The 20,599-nt window shown below is 44.0% G+C and overlaps 1 protein-coding gene across 1 annotated transcript in view; it reads left to right on the top strand.

Annotated features, from left to right (window-relative positions):
* Positions 1 to 20,599, top strand: part of TTC28 (tetratricopeptide repeat domain 28) — a 402,828-nt gene that overhangs the window by 282,526 nt on the left and 99,703 nt on the right. The window contains exons 6-8 of the mRNA XM_059895062.1: positions 12,985 to 14,326; positions 15,591 to 16,114; positions 19,709 to 19,818. Coding sequence (XP_059751045.1) covers positions 12,985 to 14,326; positions 15,591 to 16,114; positions 19,709 to 19,818 — 1,976 coding nt within the window. The remainder of the gene's footprint in view (positions 1 to 12,984; positions 14,327 to 15,590; positions 16,115 to 19,708; positions 19,819 to 20,599) is intronic.

The following is a 20,599-nucleotide window of genomic DNA, read 5'->3' on the forward strand; positions in this document are numbered from 1 at the left end:
GATAGGTAGGTAGATAGATACATACATACATAAATAAATAAAGAGTTTTTCTGTGTTTCATATTTTCTACATTGAATATAGTAACAATAATCCATTGGCTAAAAAAGAGGAAATCTGATTTACAATGGCTTAAACAAATGAGGACTTATTCTTCTCATAAAACAGCAAGTGTGAGGCACCTGATGTTGGTTCAGAGGCTAAGGGTAACAGGGACTGTTACTCTGCAATTCTCACGCTAGTCTCTTATGCCTCATGGTTACACAGTGGCTACTAAAGCTCCAAGCATCATGACCTGTTCAAATCAGGAGAAGCAAGGGATGCCGAGCCAGCTGCTTCTGTATCCGTTTATCAGAAAAGCAAAAACTTTCTCTAAAATGCCAGCAGACTTCTGCTTTTGTCTACTGACCACAGTAGTGTCACTTAACCAACCCTGACTGCAAAGAAGGCTGGGAAAGTGAATATTTAGCTTTCCAGCTCCATATTCAGAGGCAGCAAGGGAGGAGGAGGAAGTGAAAATGAATGTTTGGTGAGCCAAACTTTGTGGTCTGCTAGAAACATTTTTTTAACGTGTATTATTTTTATAATTGAAAAATATTTTTGAGATTATTATGTTCAATTTTGATTATAGAATCTAAATTATGTAAAAATATGCATGCCAAAAGGACAAAAAGAAAGCCATAAAAGCATTAAAGTTGTCTGCTCTGAGTCTCGACAGCAGTAGTATTCTGCATTAGTGTTTCTGTGTGTGATAGATGGGGAGAGATTGAGTGGTTCCTCTATTTATATGTACATGGAAGAAGTGGTTGGCTGGAGATAGGAGTGTAGACGGACAGGGGACTGGTCTGGCAGGATAGACAGACAAGGACCCACCCCTTCCTGATGTAGCAGGGTTGAGGTGTGTCAAGAACCAACAGATGTTTTGGGAAGCCCAAGTTTAGGTGATTTCTACAGATTTCTCTGATCCTGTGAGTTTACACCTTGAATAAAGGAGGTAAATGCGGTTTCACATTGAAAGTGGTTCACAAGAGGAATACACTTTTAAATCTTCTGTGATGTGCATGAGTGAGCCAGCCTCAGGAGCCTCTCATTTCCTAAGTAAATTCCTCTCAATTAAACAGAAAGGGAAGAAAAACTGAAAGCAGTAAACGGATTCACAATTTCAATCCCATTCCATGTTTTTGAAATTGCCCTAACCAAAAGCCCATGTTCTAAGAGAAAAATGAGCAGACTATATGAATCACTTGTTTTGATAGCATTATGCTTAATCTAGCTAGAACACTTCACACAATCATAGAGTTTGAGTTTTCTATCCAGTGTGAATTTTTAAAATGAAGCTTTTCAGACCCGATTGCCTTGGGAAAGCAGATTTCATAATTTGCTCTCCAGCCTTGCTGGAAAATCCATCTGTCTTTGCAATTGAATTTGCAAAGTGAAGTCATTTTGAAGAGCTGTTCTTTTGGCCAGCTCTTCTGCTCCTCCTCCCCTTCCCTGTTCGTCTCCAGGGCTTCCTGTTGGTCTGGGCAGACCATGCCATCCTCTCGTCCTCTCTGGGCTGACGGAATGATGTGGCCTCAGGAGATGGGCTTTGTCCTCACTGCAGACTGTACAGTTGAATTCTGTAGCAGTTGCTGCCTCAGACTTTCAGAGGGGCCGAAGTAATCCAGGGGAAAAGTGCTGGGTTGGGAGGCTGTGGGCCTGAGCTCAGGTCCTAGCTGTATAACTTAGTGACCATGTGGCCTTTGTGAGTGTCTTCAAAAGCAGGCCCAGCTACCCTGCCTTTGTCCTGGAGTCAGATAAGATAATGGAGGCCTGAAGACTTTGCAAACTGACAAGTGCCATAAAATGTTAGATTTAATTCTGTTCAATAATTCAGTGAACATTTTTGGAAACTGAGTTTTAGGTTATCTGAAGTGTATCCATTAGGCAGTTAGATTTATGAGACTAATGTTTAGGAGAGAACTCTGAGCTGGAACTGTATATTTGGGAGTCACATAATTGGTTCTTGTTGTCATAGTATTGAATGAGATCACCAAGGAGAATTTTGTATATTATTGTCATTATTACTGCTACTACTATTTTCATTATTTAGGGAAAGGTTCCCCTCTTCCTTGTTAATTATCATAATGAAATTGGGAGGAAGCCCATATATGGTATCTTTTGATTTATATTCTCAGTGAATTATATTTCACAGGTAAGAAACTGGTAAAGGGGATCAGTCAGTACACCAGATTTTAAAATTAGGGTTTCCAGTTTCTTAGTCTTTTGCTTAAATTATTGGATACCAGCCAAAAGACTTCCTAATTTATTAGTTTTGCTGATTTATTTTAACAGCTTCAACTATATGACAGTACAGAAGTGAAGTTGTTTTTTTCAGATTATTAATGAGTGCCAGGGTATAAAATCACCTCAGCATCCAGTGTTTCTCAATGTAGTAGTCTCTTGGCATTTGGGGATGCAATGGTTCTTCATTGTGCAGGACTTACCCACATGGTGCAGGCTGTTTGGTACCCCTGGCCTCACCCACAGCCTGCCATGGTGGGCCCCCAGATATTCTGACAACCCAAATTACCCCTCTACATTTCCAGATGCCCTTGGGGGGCCTCCTCTCCCACATGCACACACTGAGACCCTTAAGGAAATGGGCTCCGTTTCTCTCATCACATGCAGAGCTTGGCCCTAATATTCTCAGAGCCCTTGATTTTGCACTCTCCTTAGATGATATGACCTGGTATCAAGTTCCCTTTGGTGTACTCGCTTTGGAAATATGACGGCATCTTAAGGCAAAGTGAATTATATTCTATAGTAAAATAATGTTAGAGGGAGTGGCATATTTTGATTTTTTTATTTATAATATCAAGCGTTATGGTAACTGAGCTGTTTAGAATAATACTGATACCCTAGAAAATGGAGTATCACACCTTGGTATTCACTGGTTTATTTGATCTTCATAATAGCCATCTGAGATAGATGAAAACTTGAGGCCAGGAGAAGTAGTAACTTTCCTAAGAGCAGGAAACAGTGAAGTGGTAGAACCAAGAATAGGGAACCTCTAATTCTGGTTGCAATGTCTTTCCATCATAAAATACTGTCTCTAAGTAACTGGCATTTCTGGGTTATTAAAGCTGGTAGAACAAGACCAATGAAACAAATTGCAGCAAAGTCAAGAAGTGACAGGCTAGGGGGGTAGGCAGATTACTGAGGTAAAGTCAGCTGAGCATACAGCAGATGTGGAAGGGGTTTTTGATTGCTTCTTTGTTTATAACTTGTTTCATCCATAAAGGATTTTACTTAACTTATCAAATGATGATACACTAGAAATAGAAAATCAAGGAAATACAAATAAAAGTAGGAAACCAAGATTAAAGAAAAGAGCCTAAACATGAAGCCCAAAAGGCTAAAATATTTAGTTGTTAAACAGTTTCATATTCGAGTCAGAGCTTCCTGGTGACCAAAAGCAAAAACAGAAACACATAATTCTCATTACCGAAAAGACAGGAGCATAGAATTCCACAGAGGAAGGAAAACAGAATTCTGAAAGAAATCTCTCAAGAGAGGTTTTATATAAGGGAATTTGGTAACAAAATTTATACCTGTCAAAAAATTTTAACAGCACAGATTATAATAGATTTCAGTGCGCTTTTTCTACTGTCAAACTTGAATCAAAAACAAATCAACTAATTAGGGCATTAAGATTAGACCTCAATTCACTTAAGCCTATTCTGTGTGAATCTAAGGTAATTTGGTTCAAGTTTATAGATTTTAGTGGTCTCACTTGATCCAGGGCTAGAATTTAGAACATCCAGAGGTGTGGATGACCCCAAAACCACTCATGAAATAAATGTCTATTAATAGGTATCTCTCTTCTGACTCAGAGTTTTTAGGACAGTTTGAAATTGTATGTTATGACAAGGCTTGGAGTATTGATATTGGAAGGCACATCCATAAGGATGTGTTAGGGTCTGGTGCAGTAACAACAGCCCACAAGTCTTAGCGGCCCAGAACAACAAAGTGTTGTGTTCATGCACAGCCTACCACAGGTTCACGTAGCCCTCTGGGGCAACTCACTAATCCAGGCCTGCCGTGACTCCATCTCCCTACAGCGGCGCCGTCTGGAACATACAGCTTCCACAGTCAGTGGGGCAGGGGAGGAGAGTGTGGAATATTGTAGTCCAGCCCTTCAATGCTCTGTCTGGAAGTAACCTATCACTTCTACTCACATTTCATGGGGCAAAGCAAGTCACTTGGCCATGCCTAACTTCTAATGAGTGGGAAAATAGATACCTGGATGGAGAAGAGAACCAGAGAACAGTGAGCATTAGTAAAGTCCATCTCAGAAGGGGGAGAAAGGCAGGCCAAGCCAAGCGAGTGGGATGAGAAAGTCAGGCATCCAAGGCAGCGTGGGAGTGAGCAACAGGGCAAGGGGGCTGCTTCGTGGCTGGCACAGCGCAGGGGGCACGGGGCAGGGATGGCTGGGCTGGACCTGGATCCGGAAAGCTCGTAAATGCCGTTTTAATTGGCTTATTCTTTACACTGCAGGCCAGAGGAACCCTCAGAAGGTGCTCCAGGGAGGTGGGACCTGTCCAGTTTCTAGAGGCTCAGCTCAAGGGAGGAGCAGAAGCGGCTATCTCTGCATTTCAGTGATTCTACCCCAGGGCTTGAAACAAAAGAAATGTTTGTTTCATATTGAAACTAACTCCCTGTAACATTCTCAGCATTGTTAACTTATGAGGGTGCCTCCCACCTCTTATTGTGAACCAGAATGAAAACCAGGCATACTTTGCCTTTTCCAAACAGTGACTAATGGCCAGGCTTGGCCAGGCAGGCCCAGCATATTTTTCACTCTGCTCTGGGCTTCGCACCAAGTTCCCTCACAGTGGCCTGGTCACAGCCGTTAGGGATGACTGTGCCTAGCACTTCCTACCTCATCATCCATCTCCAGAGCCCCCTCTGCAGCCACCTTCTTTTTAATAGGTTTAATTATTACTTCCCTTACTTCATGGCACAATTAATCTTCCCCACTGCCTCAGGATTTACAGCCGTACAGGCCCAGGGAATTACTGAGCTGTTCACCTGCAGTCTTGGTTTTTAACTATCCGGGGGAAGGTAGGAAGTGGGGCCATGTATGAAGGCAGTGAAGTATTTGTGAGCTCCAGTGGCTCCAGGCTGGCTTCTTGTCGCCTTCACTCAGCCCAGGCCTTTGGGGCGGTGGCAGGAGGGGACTACAGAGGAGCTGCCTCTGTCTCTGTTCAGCCTAAGGGAAGCCTTGAGGGCTGGGGATGGAGCAGCTAGTGCCTCTCTATTTCTATTTCGACTGCATTTTATTAAGTTTGGTTATAAGATGAATAAGTTCTAGGGATCTAATGTACAGCATGGTGACTATAGTTAATAATGCTGTATTGTGGGTGCTTCCCTGGTGGCGCACTGGTTACGAATCCGCCTGCCAATGCAGGGGACACGGGTTCGAGCCCTGGTCTGGGAAGATCCCACATGCCACGGAGCACCTAAGCCCGTGCGCCACAACTACTGAGCCTGAGCTCTAGAGCCCGCGAGCCACAACTACTGAGCTCACGTGCCACAACTACTGAAGCCCACGTGCCCTAGAGCCCGTGCTCCGCAACAAGAGAAGCCACGACGATGAGAAGCCCGCGCACCGCCATGAAGAGCAGCCCCTGCTCGCCACAACTAGAGAGAGCCCGCACACAGCAACGAAGAGCCAACACAGCCAAAAAAATAAAAATAATAATAATAATAATAATAATAATGCTGTATTGTAAGAGAGTAGATCTTAAGCATTCTCACCACAAAAAGGTGATGGATGTGTTAATTGACTTGATTGTGGTAATCATTTCACAATGTATATGTATATCAAGTCACATTGTACACATTAAATATATATAATTTTATTTGTCAATTATACCTCAGTAAAGCTGGGGGGTGGTAGGACAGGTAGTTTCCAGTGAAACGTGTTTGTGGGAGGGAGAGGTGGCACGTGCAAGGATTTCCTCGGCTTTATTATAGCCACCTCCTCAGGATTGAGACAGAAGGGAAGGGCAGTTGGGATCTGGGACAGAAGTGCCACTGTACTCTCAATGTCACTGAAGACATCCTAAATTGCTGTTGAAGCAAAAGAAGATAACAGGCTCTTAACTTCACTTACCCTTTGAAGGAACAGGAAGAGCCTGGTGGGTTTGGTAGAAAAAGTAGACAGATGTAATTAAGATAAATGAGGGTAGAAGAGACAGATGATGGCCCAAGAGTTCTCCGGAGGTGATGCCCACACCGACAATTACATCTGCCGCCTCCCCCTACATTCCAGAGTCTCTTAGGGTTTTCTGGTCTCTAATGTATACCTCTCTGCTCTAGAAACAAATTTAGCCAGCCCATCGGTCTGTTTTTACATAGCTGCCAGAGGGTTGGTTTGCCACAACAGTATACTAATGTTAATAAAGAAGAAGTGGGTATAAAATCATGACCACCTTTCACTAGAAGGCATGCCAGCTTCACTACAGAAGGGGAGCAAGTGAAATAGCATGGACTCCTGAGTCAGAAGAACCAGGCTCCTGTATCAGTCCTGCCACTTAGAGCCATATGGGCCTGATTAAGTTCTTGAACCCTATATTGACCTTGCAAGATTGTTTTGAGGAGTGAATGAGATCATCAAGTAGAGAGCCAGGCACAGGTTCTCAGGAAAAGCTTACCTACCAGGAAAATGCTTGTAGCTGAAATCATATGATAAGCAATTTTGGAATGATCTGACATTTAAAAATATCTATACCTTTGCTGTCTTCCACTGGCAAAAATAATGGGGACTTGTCTCCGGGAACATAAATAGTCACCTGAAAATGAGTTAGTTAAGACATCCAGTTGGTTGTATTTATAACACAGAGCACTATGCTTTTGTACCTTTGTAGACATTTGTTTACTAACCAGATCTGTCCCCTCCTCCCCACCCCAAGCTTTGAGATATTTTAAGTACACTGTAGAGAACTCTTATGTGGAAACTTGAGAGGGAGAGAGAGGGTCCAGGGAACCTAGAGATGTCTGGAGTTGGAATAATGGGTCCCCAGGAGAAACTGGGGCCCCTTCTGGGGAGGGGGAGGATTGGGAGAAGCAGCTGAGAATATGCAGTGCTGCAGAATATTCTGTGGAGCAGGTTTTCTCAGCTGTTTTTACCATCCCTTCCCACTCTGCCTCTTTGATAGACAAAGTATCACCCTATCTTTAAGATGATTTGAAATTAAAGACAAACTAAATATCATGACGATAAACAAATCAGGGCAATGGGACAAAGCGCTGTGTTGTTCTGTCTACACATGTCCTCTTCCCAGCCTGGAGAAGGATATGTATGGAGGCTGGTATAGCTGTAGAGGCTGGTGACCAGCTGGTTTCTTTTTTTCTACTGAGGTCCCGAAGACGAAAAGTAAACTTAAATGTCCATATTGGGACTTACTTATGAGGGAGTTTCCTGATCCAAAAGGAGCTACAGACCTCTCTGCCTATCACAATTATTTGATTTAACTTTTTATTATGGAAATTTTCAGACACGTACATATACACACAGAGAAAATAGTATAATGAATCCCCATACGACAATACCCAATTATCAACATTTTGCTAATATTATTTCATCTATTTTCATAAACACAAACATATACTTACTTTTCCCCTCTGCTGGAGTATTTTTTTTTTAAAGTGTATGTCTGTATTATTTTAAATTTTTATTTATTTATTTATTTATTTTTGGCTGTGTTGGGTCTTCGTTTCTGTTCGAGGGCTTTCTCTAGTTGTGGCAAGCGGGGGCCACTCTTCATCACGGTGCGTGGGCCTCTCACTATCGCGGCCTCTCTTGTTGCGGAGCACAGGCTCCAGACGCGCAGGCTCAGTAGTTGTGGCTCACGGGCCTAGTTGCTCTGTGGCATGTGGGATCCTCCCAGACCAGGGCTCGGACCCGTGTCCCCTGCATTGGCAGGCAGATTCTCAACCACTGCGCCACCAGGGAAGCCCCTGGAGTATTTTTAAAGCAAATAGTAGACACCATGTTGTTTCATCTGTAAATAATTCCATATGTATTCCTAGCAGATGAGAAGCTTTTAAAGTATAGCTACGGTCCTGTGTCACACCTAGTGAGACTAAATACAGTTCCTTTTATGTCTTCTGCTTATCTTGAAAGCAGGTGGGCTGGTACAGCTGAAGGTCTGTGGGTCGAGAGTCCTTCTCTTTGCTCTGTTGCTAACTCACTTCCTCTCACTGGGCCAGGGTCACGTCATTTACAAAGTTAGGAGGGCTCTTCCAGTTCCCAAATCTTGATATTTCCTTTGAGAATAGCTGGTGATTTGGCTAGAATGTAGCCAAACTCAACCTGTTTGAAAGCAGTGGGAAAGAATAGATGAGCTCTTAAAGCCCCATTTGGATCGTGTACTATTAATAATCAAAATAATATTTTCAGTAAATGAGAAGAATGCACACATCCTTTGTAGAAGTACAATGAGGCCCTACTTTTAGAGAATTTGCAAGAGAAAAGGCTGCCAGAATTCACTGCTAAGATGCTAACTATTCTAGTTTCAGTAGAGTTCTGTTAGGCTTGTCCTGTTCACACCTCCCTTGATCTTTGCTGGTAATGGTTAACAATAGAGGCAAAATGTATTGAGCACTTACTATGTCCCAGGCACTTGTGCTAGCTTCTCATAAGCATGACTCCTTGGCCCTCACAACAGGTCTTTGCAGTAGCTCTTATTATTCCTATGGCAGTAGCTCTTATTATTCCTATGGCAGTGACCATTCCTGATGCATAGGTGGAGGTTTATTGTGGGGATGGATGTATAAATCCATAAGCATGTGTCATTTCTCTACATGCCCTGTGAGAACTGGGCTTTGTAAGGATCTTCTGCCCCACTAATCTTCATTTAATTCCCCTCCCTGCATCACGTGTCACCTAGCATGCCCTCTGACAGGCCCTCTGTAAGTCTTCATCTGAGTGACAGCCCTGGAAAATCAAGCTGTGGTCTCGAAAGGGAAGGAGGATCTGCAGATTATCTCCTCAGCATGCGCAGTCACTCTGCTGGCAGCTCTCAGGGCCGCTTTTATGTTGCCTCAACAAAGAGAAGAGCTGCCAAGAGTGTGTAATGTTCCGTTCAGAATTCTCCAGGCTGGCAGCGGCTGGGACAGAGCAGACACAGGGCAGAAGAAAAAATTCCCACCTCAGCCGGCCCATCTCCTCTACCCTTGCCTGTGTCTGGAAGTCTTTGTTTTGAGAATCTTCCTATGCTTCTCTAGAGACCCTTGGAAGTGTCAGCTGAGGGGGAAGGCGGGGGCGAAAGGGAGTGTGTGGGCAAGCTGGCTGGGGGTCAGATCATTTTGCCGTAACCAGCAGGCAGTTTCTTTCACAAATCATTGAACCCTGGGTAGCCATTATCATCCCAACTGCTCCCTATTAACTAGCCAGACTCTTGAGGCCCTGAGAGCAAGAGAAATGGAATTACTTTTCCTTTGAACGCTCACTCTCTGAATACCGTTCATACTGTGTTTAGGAAGCATGTGATAGTTAGCAAGCCTATTGATATACACTACTGTGTTTCTCATACCATTTCTTTGAGATGATTATAACCTGGCCTTATTAATAAGAAAACCAAAAACACCAAAAAGTTTTCAATTAAAAAAAAAAAAAGAAAAGAAAACAAAGGCTCTGAGACAGAAACTTAGTGTCTCAAAGATACTCCGCTGAATGAGGTGGGAGCCAGGCTTGTAAAACAGGACTTCTGACTTAAAGTTCTGTGCCTTTTCCACTATAGTGTGCCTTCCAGATACTTAGGCAGCTTCCTATAGGATGGGGCACAAGTGGGGAGGATGGGGTGCTAGCCAGGTGACCTGTTTCTTTAGCAGTAGGGTGCATACAAAAAACCTGAGCTTCCTCAGTTTCCTTCTCTGAAGGTCCCACACTGCTTGCTTCCTCTTAACACCGCCTTAGCAACCAATCAGTGATCATATTGGCTTAAAAATCATTGCAGTGAAATCCAAAAGCTGTGGGAAGAAAATCAATGTAAAGGCATTGCTGCGGGGAAAGTGTTCAGAGGGATGTGTGGGGATTCCTGCTGCCCTCCCCAGCTCTGGCTCTGTTCATGACTGTGCACTCATGGCAGGTCAGGTATTTTGCCCCTTATTTCTCCTTATGCAGAAGCTGAGGAGAGAGGGAATAAATGATTCATTTCCTCTAAGGATACTTGGAAATTTGAAACCTACAAGTTTTTTCTTTAGATAAAAGCCGTTTAGGGATACAGGCCACATTCAGGTCTTCAGAACTGAAATGTTTCTGTCACTAAGGCTTCCTTCAGGTGATGCTAAGGTAGTGCCTTTTGGCACCTTAGAGTTTCTAACCTTGAGACAGGCTCTGAAAACCTGACCTTTCCAGCTAGGACGCCAGTGACATCTCCACTCCTCAGGAATGTTGCTCTAATTAGAGCAGAGTTTCAAAAATTTGAGTAATTTTTTACCAAGGGTTGTGCATTCATCATAGAAAAACCATTTAAAATACAGATAAGGAAAATTTCACCACTCAAAGATTACTACTGTTACCTTTTTAAAAAATGTATGCTGTATGTATATAAGTGTAAACATGTATGTATATACATACATCCTATTAATGTTTTTATTAAGTGTACTGTTTGTGCCCATGTAACCCCTTAATATATTATAATTTTTCCCATGTCAGTATATAAACTTCTATTTCATCTTTTTTTTTTTTTACTTCACCATTTTTAATGGCACCATGTTATTCCGTCATATAGAGTACCATGATTTGCTTATTTTAAACTATGAAATATTTCACTCATAAAAGAAAATACACAGAAGAATTACCATAGTTGGTTTAATCTCTGCCACCTCGAGAATTCCCTTCCCTAGAAGCATATAGTAATTTCAGTAACTAATATTTGAATTTCACTTTATAGTTTATAGTTTACAATGCACTTGGACATACATTATTTCATTTGATCCTCACTACTATCCTCTAAGGTTGGTATCAAGATTATTATTTTCCTCAATTTATAGATGAACTAAAAAAAGCTCAAAGAGGCTAAATGATTTATCCAGTGGCCTAAATCCAGTTACTGTCATACAGATGGCTGGACCCAGAGCTCAGCACGACTCCTGGGGCAGGGCAGACCTCCACTGCAGGCAGGGGAGGAAGTCAGGACCAGAGGAGTGGCCCTGGCATGCTCCTCTCCCTCCCACACCCCGCTCACTTCAGCTTTTATTGTGTGTATTGACGTTATTTGTTTCATGACTGTCTCCCTTATGACCCTGTGTGCTTTCTGAGGGCAGACACGTGTCTTCATTCCTCTCCCTGTGTGCTGCCCTCCACAAGGCTTAGTACACAATAAATAATTCAGTTAATATTTGTTGGGTCAGTGTGTAAGTAAATGAATGAAGGAAGGAAGGAATGAAAGGTGTAGAGATAAGCAAATTACAGAGGCTGGATTTCGATAGCTTGCTTTCTCAGTGCCTCTAGTTTCAGTTCAGACATTTTAGCAACCCATCTTGGTGTTTTTGAGTTCTTATACTTCTGCAGGTTTTGGTCACCAGTGCAAATTTCACACGCTGATGCACAGAAAAGCATGTTCAAAACCAAGGGCAAAGAGAAACGTGTTTGCATACTAGATCCCTCCGCCTTTTCTGTGCCTCCCCATCCCAGCCCCAACTGAAATGAACCGGGCTGTCCTTAAAGGCGCTTCCCAAGTTACTTTTATTATATCCCTCTTTTGGAACTACTTTATATTTATGATATTTATGACATATCTCATTTTGAACTGCTTGTAAAAACAACAGCTTAGCTTAGCAGCTATAGCATAGTTTATGAGGGCTGTCTGAAGTGCACTTATTGTTGACTGTAAAAGCTAGATAGCAGAATTACAAGAAATTCTGGAACAAAAATCATTCAAATCCTCTCACCTAACAAGGCAACTGTTTTTATTTTTGCATAATACCCTCGAGGTCTTGTCCATTTGCGCACATTCATTTTCCTAGTCATTGTCAGGGAGCGTGCAGCATTGTTTTCTGCTTTTTCCACTTAACATTATTGCAAGAACTCTTTTTTCCCCATTTTTCTGCATAGACTTCATAATTATCTTTTTAATGACTGCATAATCCCCTATTGAGTTGATATACCAAAATGTACTTATATAATCTCCAAGTGTTTGCCATTGAAGATGTTTCTGATTTTCCACTAATCTGTAATGGTGCAGTGAAGATTGTTATGCATACAGCTTTTGCATTTGTCGTATGATTGCCTTAGAAGACATTCCCCTGAGCAGGGTTGCAGGGTCTGAGCAGCACCATTGTGTGGTTCTTGCCATGCTGCTCCTCCAAAGGCTGTTCCCGTTTGTGTCCAGCAGTTGATGTGTTTACCAGCTTCAGGGCCACCTCATCAGTATAGGGTATTGTTTAAATTTTTTGTTTGCTAATTTAGTAGAAGTAAAATGGTACTTCAGGGTTGCTTTATTTTGCATTTCTTTGATTATTAAAAGAAATTAACATTTTCCCCTGTGGTTACTCTTTGTATTTCCTTGGATGTGAGTTGTCTGCTCACTTTTACTATTTTTGCCTATTTCAGTAAATTGGGGTCTTGATTTTTTAAAAAAATGAAACAAGTGAAATCTTTATACATGATAGCTATTGAATTTTTTTTGTATAATTCATATATTTTCCAGTATTGTGTTTGCCTTTTAATTTTAGATATATATTTATAGTATAAAACTTATTATTTTTGTAACCAAATCTGTCAGTTTTTTTTTTTTTTCCTGTTGCTTTGAAGCTTAGAAAGCTATCCCCCCTCTGGAGAGCTGATAAATATTTAATTCTACCTTCTGTTATTTTAAATTCTTTAATTCATCTGGATTGTATTTGAGTATAAATCAAGTTGCAAATTACATTTTTTCTAAATTGCTAATCAGTCATTTCAACCCTTTTCTATTGTTTTATTCTCTTTCTCAGGAATCATACACCAGATGAAAGGTGATTATGATACTGCACTGAAACTCCACAAGACCCACCTGTGCATCGCCCAGGAGCTGAGTGATTACGCCGCCCAGGGCCGTGCCTACGGGAATATGGGCAATGCCTACAACGCTCTGGGCATGTACGACCAGGCTGTCAAGTACCACCGGCAGGAGCTGCAGATCTCCATGGAAGTGAATGACCGTGCCTCGCAGGCATCCACACACGGGAACCTTGCTGTGGCCTACCAGGCCCTGGGTGCCCACGACCGGGCCCTGCAGCACTATCAGAACCACCTGAACATTGCTCGGGAGCTGCGTGACATCCAGAGCGAGGCCCGGGCCCTCAGCAACCTGGGCAACTTCCACTGCTCTCGAGGGGAGTACGTCCAGGCCGCCCCCTATTACGAACAGTACCTCCGGCTTGCTCCCGAGCTTCAAGACATGGAAGGAGAAGGGAAGGTCTGCCACAATCTTGGCTATGCCCATTACTGCCTTGGAAATTACCAGGAGGCGGTGAAGTACTATGAGCAGGATCTGGCCCTGGCCAAAGACCTTCATGACAAATTGAGCCAAGCAAAAGCCTACTGCAACTTGGGCTTAGCATTCAAGGCTCTGCTGAATTTTAACAAAGCCGAAGAGTGTCAGAAGTACCTACTGTCCCTAGCCCAGTCCCTGAATAATTCCCAGGCTAAATTTCGAGCCCTGGGGAACCTGGGCGATATATTCATCTGTAAAAAAGATATCAGTGGTGCAATAAAATTCTATGAGCAGCAGCTGGGCTTGGCTCACCATGTAAAGGACAGAAGACTGGAGGCCAGTGCATATGCAGCCCTGGGCACTGCATACCGAATGATCCAGAAACACGACAAGGCCTTGGGTTATCACACGCAGGAACTGGAGGTATATCAGGAGCTGAGCGACTTGCCGGGAGAGTGCAGAGCTCATGGGCACCTGGCAGCCGTCTACATGGCCCTTGGGAAATACACGATGGCATTCAAGTGTTATGAAGAGCAGCTAGATCTAGGGCAGAAGCTGAAAGATCCGAGTCTAGAAGCTCAGGTCTATGGCAACATGGGCATCACAAAGATGAACATGAATGTGATGGAAGAAGCCATCGGCTACTTCGAGCAGCAGCTGGCCATGCTGCAGCAGCTGAGTGGAAACGAGTCTGTGCTCGACAGGGGCCGGGCCTATGGCAACCTGGGGGATTGCTACGAGGCCCTGGGTGACTATGAGGAAGCTATAAAGTACTATGAACAATATTTATCTGTTGCCCAGAGTCTAAATCGCATGCAAGACCAAGCCAAGGCTTACCGAGGCCTGGGAAATGGACACAGGTAAAAATGACAGAGGACAAATGTGGTTGATAAACCTGCACAAAGAGCAGTTGTGAAAGTAATGACCACTTAATGTCTGCATGGCAGCTTACTGACTACAAATCATTTCCATGCATACCTCATTTTGTTCCTCCAATAATTCTGTGAAATTAGCAGGGTATATTTTTACCCTTATATAGGAAGAAACTAAGGCCCAGAGTTTATGTCCAAGATTACACAGCTTAAAAGGGACAGCTGAGAGTTAAACCCAGGGCTCTCTGACTCCAAATGCACTACCTTTTTGACTACATCATAATGAGCAGAATAAAAGAGATAATAGGAATGGGAAAGATGAATGAATCGATCTAACTTATATTTTCTGAATGCCCCTCACATTATATGGATGTGTTCATTAATATAACACCTATACCCACCAATTACTTGGACCCCATTTTGTTGCTTTTAGGGAAAGCCACCTCATAATAGTGGGAGTGAATAAACATATACTGTCATGCTAGCCACCTTGCATAGATGTCTTGCTTAATATTTATAGCAATCCTGTATTAGTCTACATTTATTATCATCTGCTATGGGATGTGGGATTTATTAGCATCCAGAAACTGAAGCTCAGGAAAAGGAATTCGTGTGTCCTACACAACTGGTTTCGTCTGCCGCCAGAATCCATGCTCTCTCACTCTTATCTTGTCGTCTCTTAGCAGCACAAAAAGATACACTGTTGGCCAAGGTGGTGCTTTCCTTCTGAACGTGGGCAACCCAAGAAGGTGTCTGTGTCTGCAGAATATACGGCCTCTCCAGATAGGCAGGGGATTAGGGCTCCTGGAGTGGAGGAAGGGCAAGGGTCAGACTAAATCATCACCCACAGAGTGCTCTGAGAAGCTAAGGGTGAAAGATTTATAGCCATTGTAAAGTGATTTCAAAAACATAGTCTAAGCAGTAGTGGAAATTGGGAGGCCCAAAGAACCAAACAGTTCACTTGCTATCATTGTGCCTATTAATATATTTTATGTTTCCTCTGGGGTATATATCCCACTGAATCTCAAGCTCTTGGGAAGGTCACTAAGGGATGACTTTTGAATTGCTTTCCAGATTATGAAATTCCCCTGCATCTCACTCTAAGGGCACATGATAGATTTTAGCTAGAAGAGGAGTTAAGAGCTTCTATAGTAAGTGACAGTGACAAATGCTTTTCATTTTCTCAGGGGCTTTAGCATGTCTGCACCTGCACAAAATAATATCATTGCTTTTCTGTCTACATCCCCCACAGGGCAATGGGGAGCTTGCAGCAAGCCCTTGTGTGCTTTGAAAAGAGGCTCGTGGTTGCCCATGAGCTCGGGGAGGCCTTTAATAAAGCCCAGGCCTATGGAGAGCTGGGAAGTCTGCACAGCCAATTAGGGAATTACGAACAAGCCATTTCCTGCCTTGAACGCCAGCTGAACATTGCTAGAGAGATGAAAGACCGAGCTCTGGAAAGTGATGCCGCCTGTGGCCTGGGGGGCGTTTACCAGCAGATGGGGGAATACGATACAGCCCTGCAGTACCACCAGCTGGATCTGCAGATAGCAGAGGAAACCAACAACCCCACGTGCCAGGGCCGGGCCTATGGGAACCTGGGCCTGACCTACGAGTCCCTGGGCACCTTTGAGAGGGCCGTGGTCTATCAAGAACAGCACTTGAGCATCGCTGCACAGATGAACGACTTGGTGGCCAAGACGGTGTCTTATAGTAGCCTTGGAAGGACCCATCATGCTTTGCAGAACTATTCCCAGGCAGTCATGTACTTGCAGGAAGGTAAGTGAAAAGGTCTGTCGCGGCTGCTCGGTCTACTCTGAGACTGAGCTCACAGTCTGCTCAGAAGGAAATGTGCACGGTGTGAGTGGCCACCTCTGCTTGGAGTGAGGATCTCAGAGGCCACATCATCAGTTCAATTCCAAAACCATGGTGTCCCCCACTGGGCATTCCTTAGTAATACAAAGGCTTTCCACTGTCCAGGATGCATTACCCAGCTTGTCTCGCTCTGCTTGCCAGCTGTCCAAGGAGCTGACACCCTCCTTGCTTTTCAGAGTCCTCTACTGAGTGAAAAACACATTTCTCCACAAGGTCAAGTTAGATCTAATATTGTACAAGTTAAGGGCCTGAATCAGAGGAAAAATGCACAGCTGTTCCGGGCCCATTGTCCCTTTAGAAAATAAGCTGTATCAAAGCTGTGTAGAAGTCCATTTCAATGTGGCAGCCGGGGTCTAATCCAGAAGCACCTGTCTGAGGGTCGCTCAAGCCATCAGCCAGGTTTCCCAGTGCTGGTTACCCACGGTGCTGGGCTGGTGCCACAGTAGGCTTATTTCAGGCAGGCCCAGAAAGTGACTGCTTCCCTCCCTCACCTCTTTTTCACCCCCTCCCCCCACCCCCTCTCCTCTCTGGCAGGCTCCATGCAGTCACCTGCGCACAGTCAGGCCTTGGACGCTTCCTTCCTTGCCAAGCAGGAGCCCCACGGCAGTGCGTTTACCCTCCACCCCTTTGGAACCTCCTTTGGAAAGCACTTCCTCTCACACGGGCACATGGCATCCTGTCATCCTGGGAGGGAAAAACAGCAGATACGGTGTTCTTGGCTCACTAGTAAAAGGAAATGGTTGCTGATTTCAAGCAAAAACTGTCATTTATAGTTTCCAAAATTTTTTGGCATATATAGTTTATCTAATTGGATTTCATTCTCATGGTAACCATGAGAGTTGTATCTTTTTATTCCCATTGGCAGCTAAGTGACCTGAGGCTCAGAGACTACAGTGGCTTGATCCTGACCATGCGGTCAGTCAGTGGTGGCATGGGGCTCAGCCCAGGTTTCCTGACCTCAGGAACCACACAAGACCTTGTATGCAGTTCTTTCAACCTCCCAAGAACAGAGCAGGGCTGGGGCCGTCATGTCCACGATTACTTCTGATCCCCAGCTGGAAGCCGGGAGAGAGGGAAGCAGCACATGAGGTGGAGAATGGGCCAGGGGCTGATGGTCGCTGTGGTCCTCTGCACAGACCAGGCTTGCTCTGGCTTGCAGGCTGAGAGATTACTGAGAGGCTAGAAGCCACTTCCCAGACATGATTTGGCTCCCACTCAGTGGGAGCTCTGCCTCAATGCATTAAATATGAGAGGTGGCTTTTGGTTTCCTGAAACTAGACTGGTAAAATTCTAACAGACTGGGGGCGATTTTCAATTGAATATGTGAAAACTATTAAATTCAGACCCAGCGTATGACAACCTTTCAACTGTGTTCTTTGGTACTTCCTGAAATATTACTTCCATGAAGCAGCTGCTTTGCCTGAGATATTGTAACATAATTCTATATTTATGGAAAACTCTATTTTTATTGTTGTAATTTTAAGTCTTGCAGAGATCTAAATTCTTATCGCGCCATCTCCACAGTGTCTTTTTCGTGGATGTGCTCTACCAGAGAGCCTGGTGTACCTCGTGGACCTGACCAGATGCCTCTTCGCATGAGTTGTTCCAGGTGCAGGACACCTGGAAGGCCCTTTCTGAGTGCTCTGAGTTGGGTCTGCAGCCTCTTGAAGCGAGGGGACAGTTCAGTTGGAAACCACTTCAGTACTCTCTCTCCCTCCTGGCTTTCAGACAGGGCTGTGGACTAGCATGCCCCTGCCCACATGCAATAGAATCTCACAGGCAGGCCTGGTCAGAGCCTTTGCAACAAGCTCTCCACGTGATTTGTGTGGTTACCCGTGATTAAAACCACTGGTCTCATCCAGCTTTTTTTCTTTTTGCAAATGAAGAAAGGGAGGCTGGAGTAATTTAGTGACTTACCTGGAGTTATGTAACTAGTTTCTGGCAAACTAGGCTCCAGGAGGGCTGGATGGGTGGGTCAGATTCCTAAGAGGCAGAAGCAGGTAGAAACTGGAGAAGGACAGATACCATGTCTGTCCAGTGGGCTTTTAGCTCTTCATTGTTGAACTTCTGACTGTGGACCAGGGAGTGTCCTACATGCTGGGGATCCAGCAGGGAGCAAAGTCAAGTCCCTCCTTGCACAGAACATACCTTCTGGAGGAGCTGCCTCAATGACTTTTACTTCCAACTCAGAGGCCCAGGCCTAGCAGGGAGAGCTATATTGCTGAATGAATATGGTTAGCTTGTTGAAAGTTAAAACAACCGGTCTCCTCCTGGTTTTCACCCAAGAACCATTTCTTTTATTTCTGTTCCTACTCTATGAAGTATTTTAAAATGTGAATAATTTGCAAATACATATTGTTTTTGTTACCCCATGACATGATTTAAATTTAAAATGCTGTTTCTAAGTTTTCTGAGTTATGTGCATTTTGAGATGCATGATATTTTATGAGTTTGAACCCGAGTGTCACTTTTATTAGCCTCTCAACTGACTCAATTCCTTTTCGAAAGTCTGAAATTGTGTGGGCCCAGCACGCTCAGAGACAGGCTCCCATTCACCCTGAATTAGATTAGAAAGAAGAAGTCCTTCCTTTGTGTGTGCAGTTGTAGTGTGGGAGCCTTCCTGCTGTCTCGGCACAAGCTAACTCCTATGTACAGAGAGCAGGATAATGAGGGCAAAGTGTTGCTGAGAACTGCTTAGTGGCCAATACAATAAATGGTTGCCTTCAGATTTGACTCCCACAAAGCCCTGGAGGTTGCTGGTGTCCTGAAATCCAGAAGCTTGCTGTGGGTAAGTGACCCAAACTGCAGGTGCCTATCTGAAGGCCATTAGAATGAGAACAATCTCATTTAAAGCTTTCAACTCATAATAGCTCTTGTTCTGAAACCCCGCTGAGGCACATCAAAGTCTCAGCCGTAAAGGAAGGGCAGATTGGATGCGAAATGCCTCAGTGGCATCGGTAACAGAAGGCAGGGTCAGGCGATGTGAGCATTCTGCTTCCAGGAGGACATCTGATGTGTCTCTCGTCAACACTGATTGGATGCTGTACACATGGGATAGGAAAGAGTATTAGCTGGGCTTCTGTACTTGACTATGGAACTTTCAAGAAAGACTTTTGCCAGCCAGAGAATTGGGTTAGGTAAACTTACAGGCCAGGAGTTTTCATTTGCAAAGCCAGGGATTTCACAGCTGGGAGGGCTGCCAGTTAGGTTCCATTTGTTTCAGTGTTTCTGCCTGCCCTGCAAACCTGTCTCCTGCTGATAGCCATCACCTGAGCTCTTGCTGGGGCAACTTGGAGTGACCTGGAAAGGTCACTACCAGCACAGAATTTGAAAAGAATGCTTACTCTGCCTTGGCTGATTCTGCTCTTGTCCTGCATTTTAACTCGCTGTGTTGCTAACACTCTTTATATACACCTGAGGCAGAGTTACCCTCCAGAACTCCTTGGCAGGATGGAATTGTCTTTTATGTGTCCTCAAAATTTCTCTATCTGAATTCAGGTTTAAGGTTAGCAGAGCAGCTGGGCCGAAGAGAAGATGAAGCCAAAATTCGCCATGGTCTTGGCCTCTCCCTTTGGGCGAGTGGGAACCTGGAGGAAGCCCAACATCAGGTGAGCAGGAGAACCCTGTCCCGAGTGGATTTTGTTTCCAGAAGCATGGAAGACCTTGGGATTACTATCCTAGTAGTGATGACATTTGCCAGAAGGTGTTGACCTGTGCTCTTGGGTTTGACATACAAGATTTCCAGCCTGTGTTAGCCCAGAAGTGTTGAACCATAGTAAAGACTCTTACTCACTTGTATGATAGATTTCTCAATAATTTCTTTGGAATTCTTGTATTATGTGCTACCGTTCCTCATTAAACCTTAATATGAAATTATATACATTTTATGACAGAAGTAAGTAATCCAAGAATTCATAATTATTGGATTTACTGTCTTTGTAGGTTTCTAGTTATATCACTAGATGCTTCTCTTCCCTCTTCCTCTCCCTCCCTCCCTCTCTCTCTCTCTCTCTCTCTCTCACACACACACACACACACACACACACACACACACACACACACACACAGTTCATGTTTCTGCATACACACAAATAGTTGAAGAGAAGCCTGCTCTGTGCTGGCTCTGCAAATTAGAAAGATCCCTGGAATTATGGGTTCCTCTGTCAGGTTGGAGGAATTGTGAGATGGCATCTAAAATTACACACTCAACTGCTTAGGCAGCACTTGCTGTGGAGGGCACTGCGCTAGCAAAGGGGGCCAAGGATTGGTGAACCCAGGCTCCTGTCGTAGGTGCTCACAGGGAGTGAGGACATGATATGCTTGAGCTTGTGCCACAGCATCCTGGGATGTTATGACGTTTTACAGTTTAAAGAATTAATTCTCTAGTTT

Source organism: Balaenoptera ricei, chromosome 14 (assembly GCF_028023285.1).
Source record: "Balaenoptera ricei isolate mBalRic1 chromosome 14, mBalRic1.hap2, whole genome shotgun sequence".
Classification (NCBI taxonomy): Eukaryota; Metazoa; Chordata; class Mammalia; order Artiodactyla; family Balaenopteridae; genus Balaenoptera; species Balaenoptera ricei.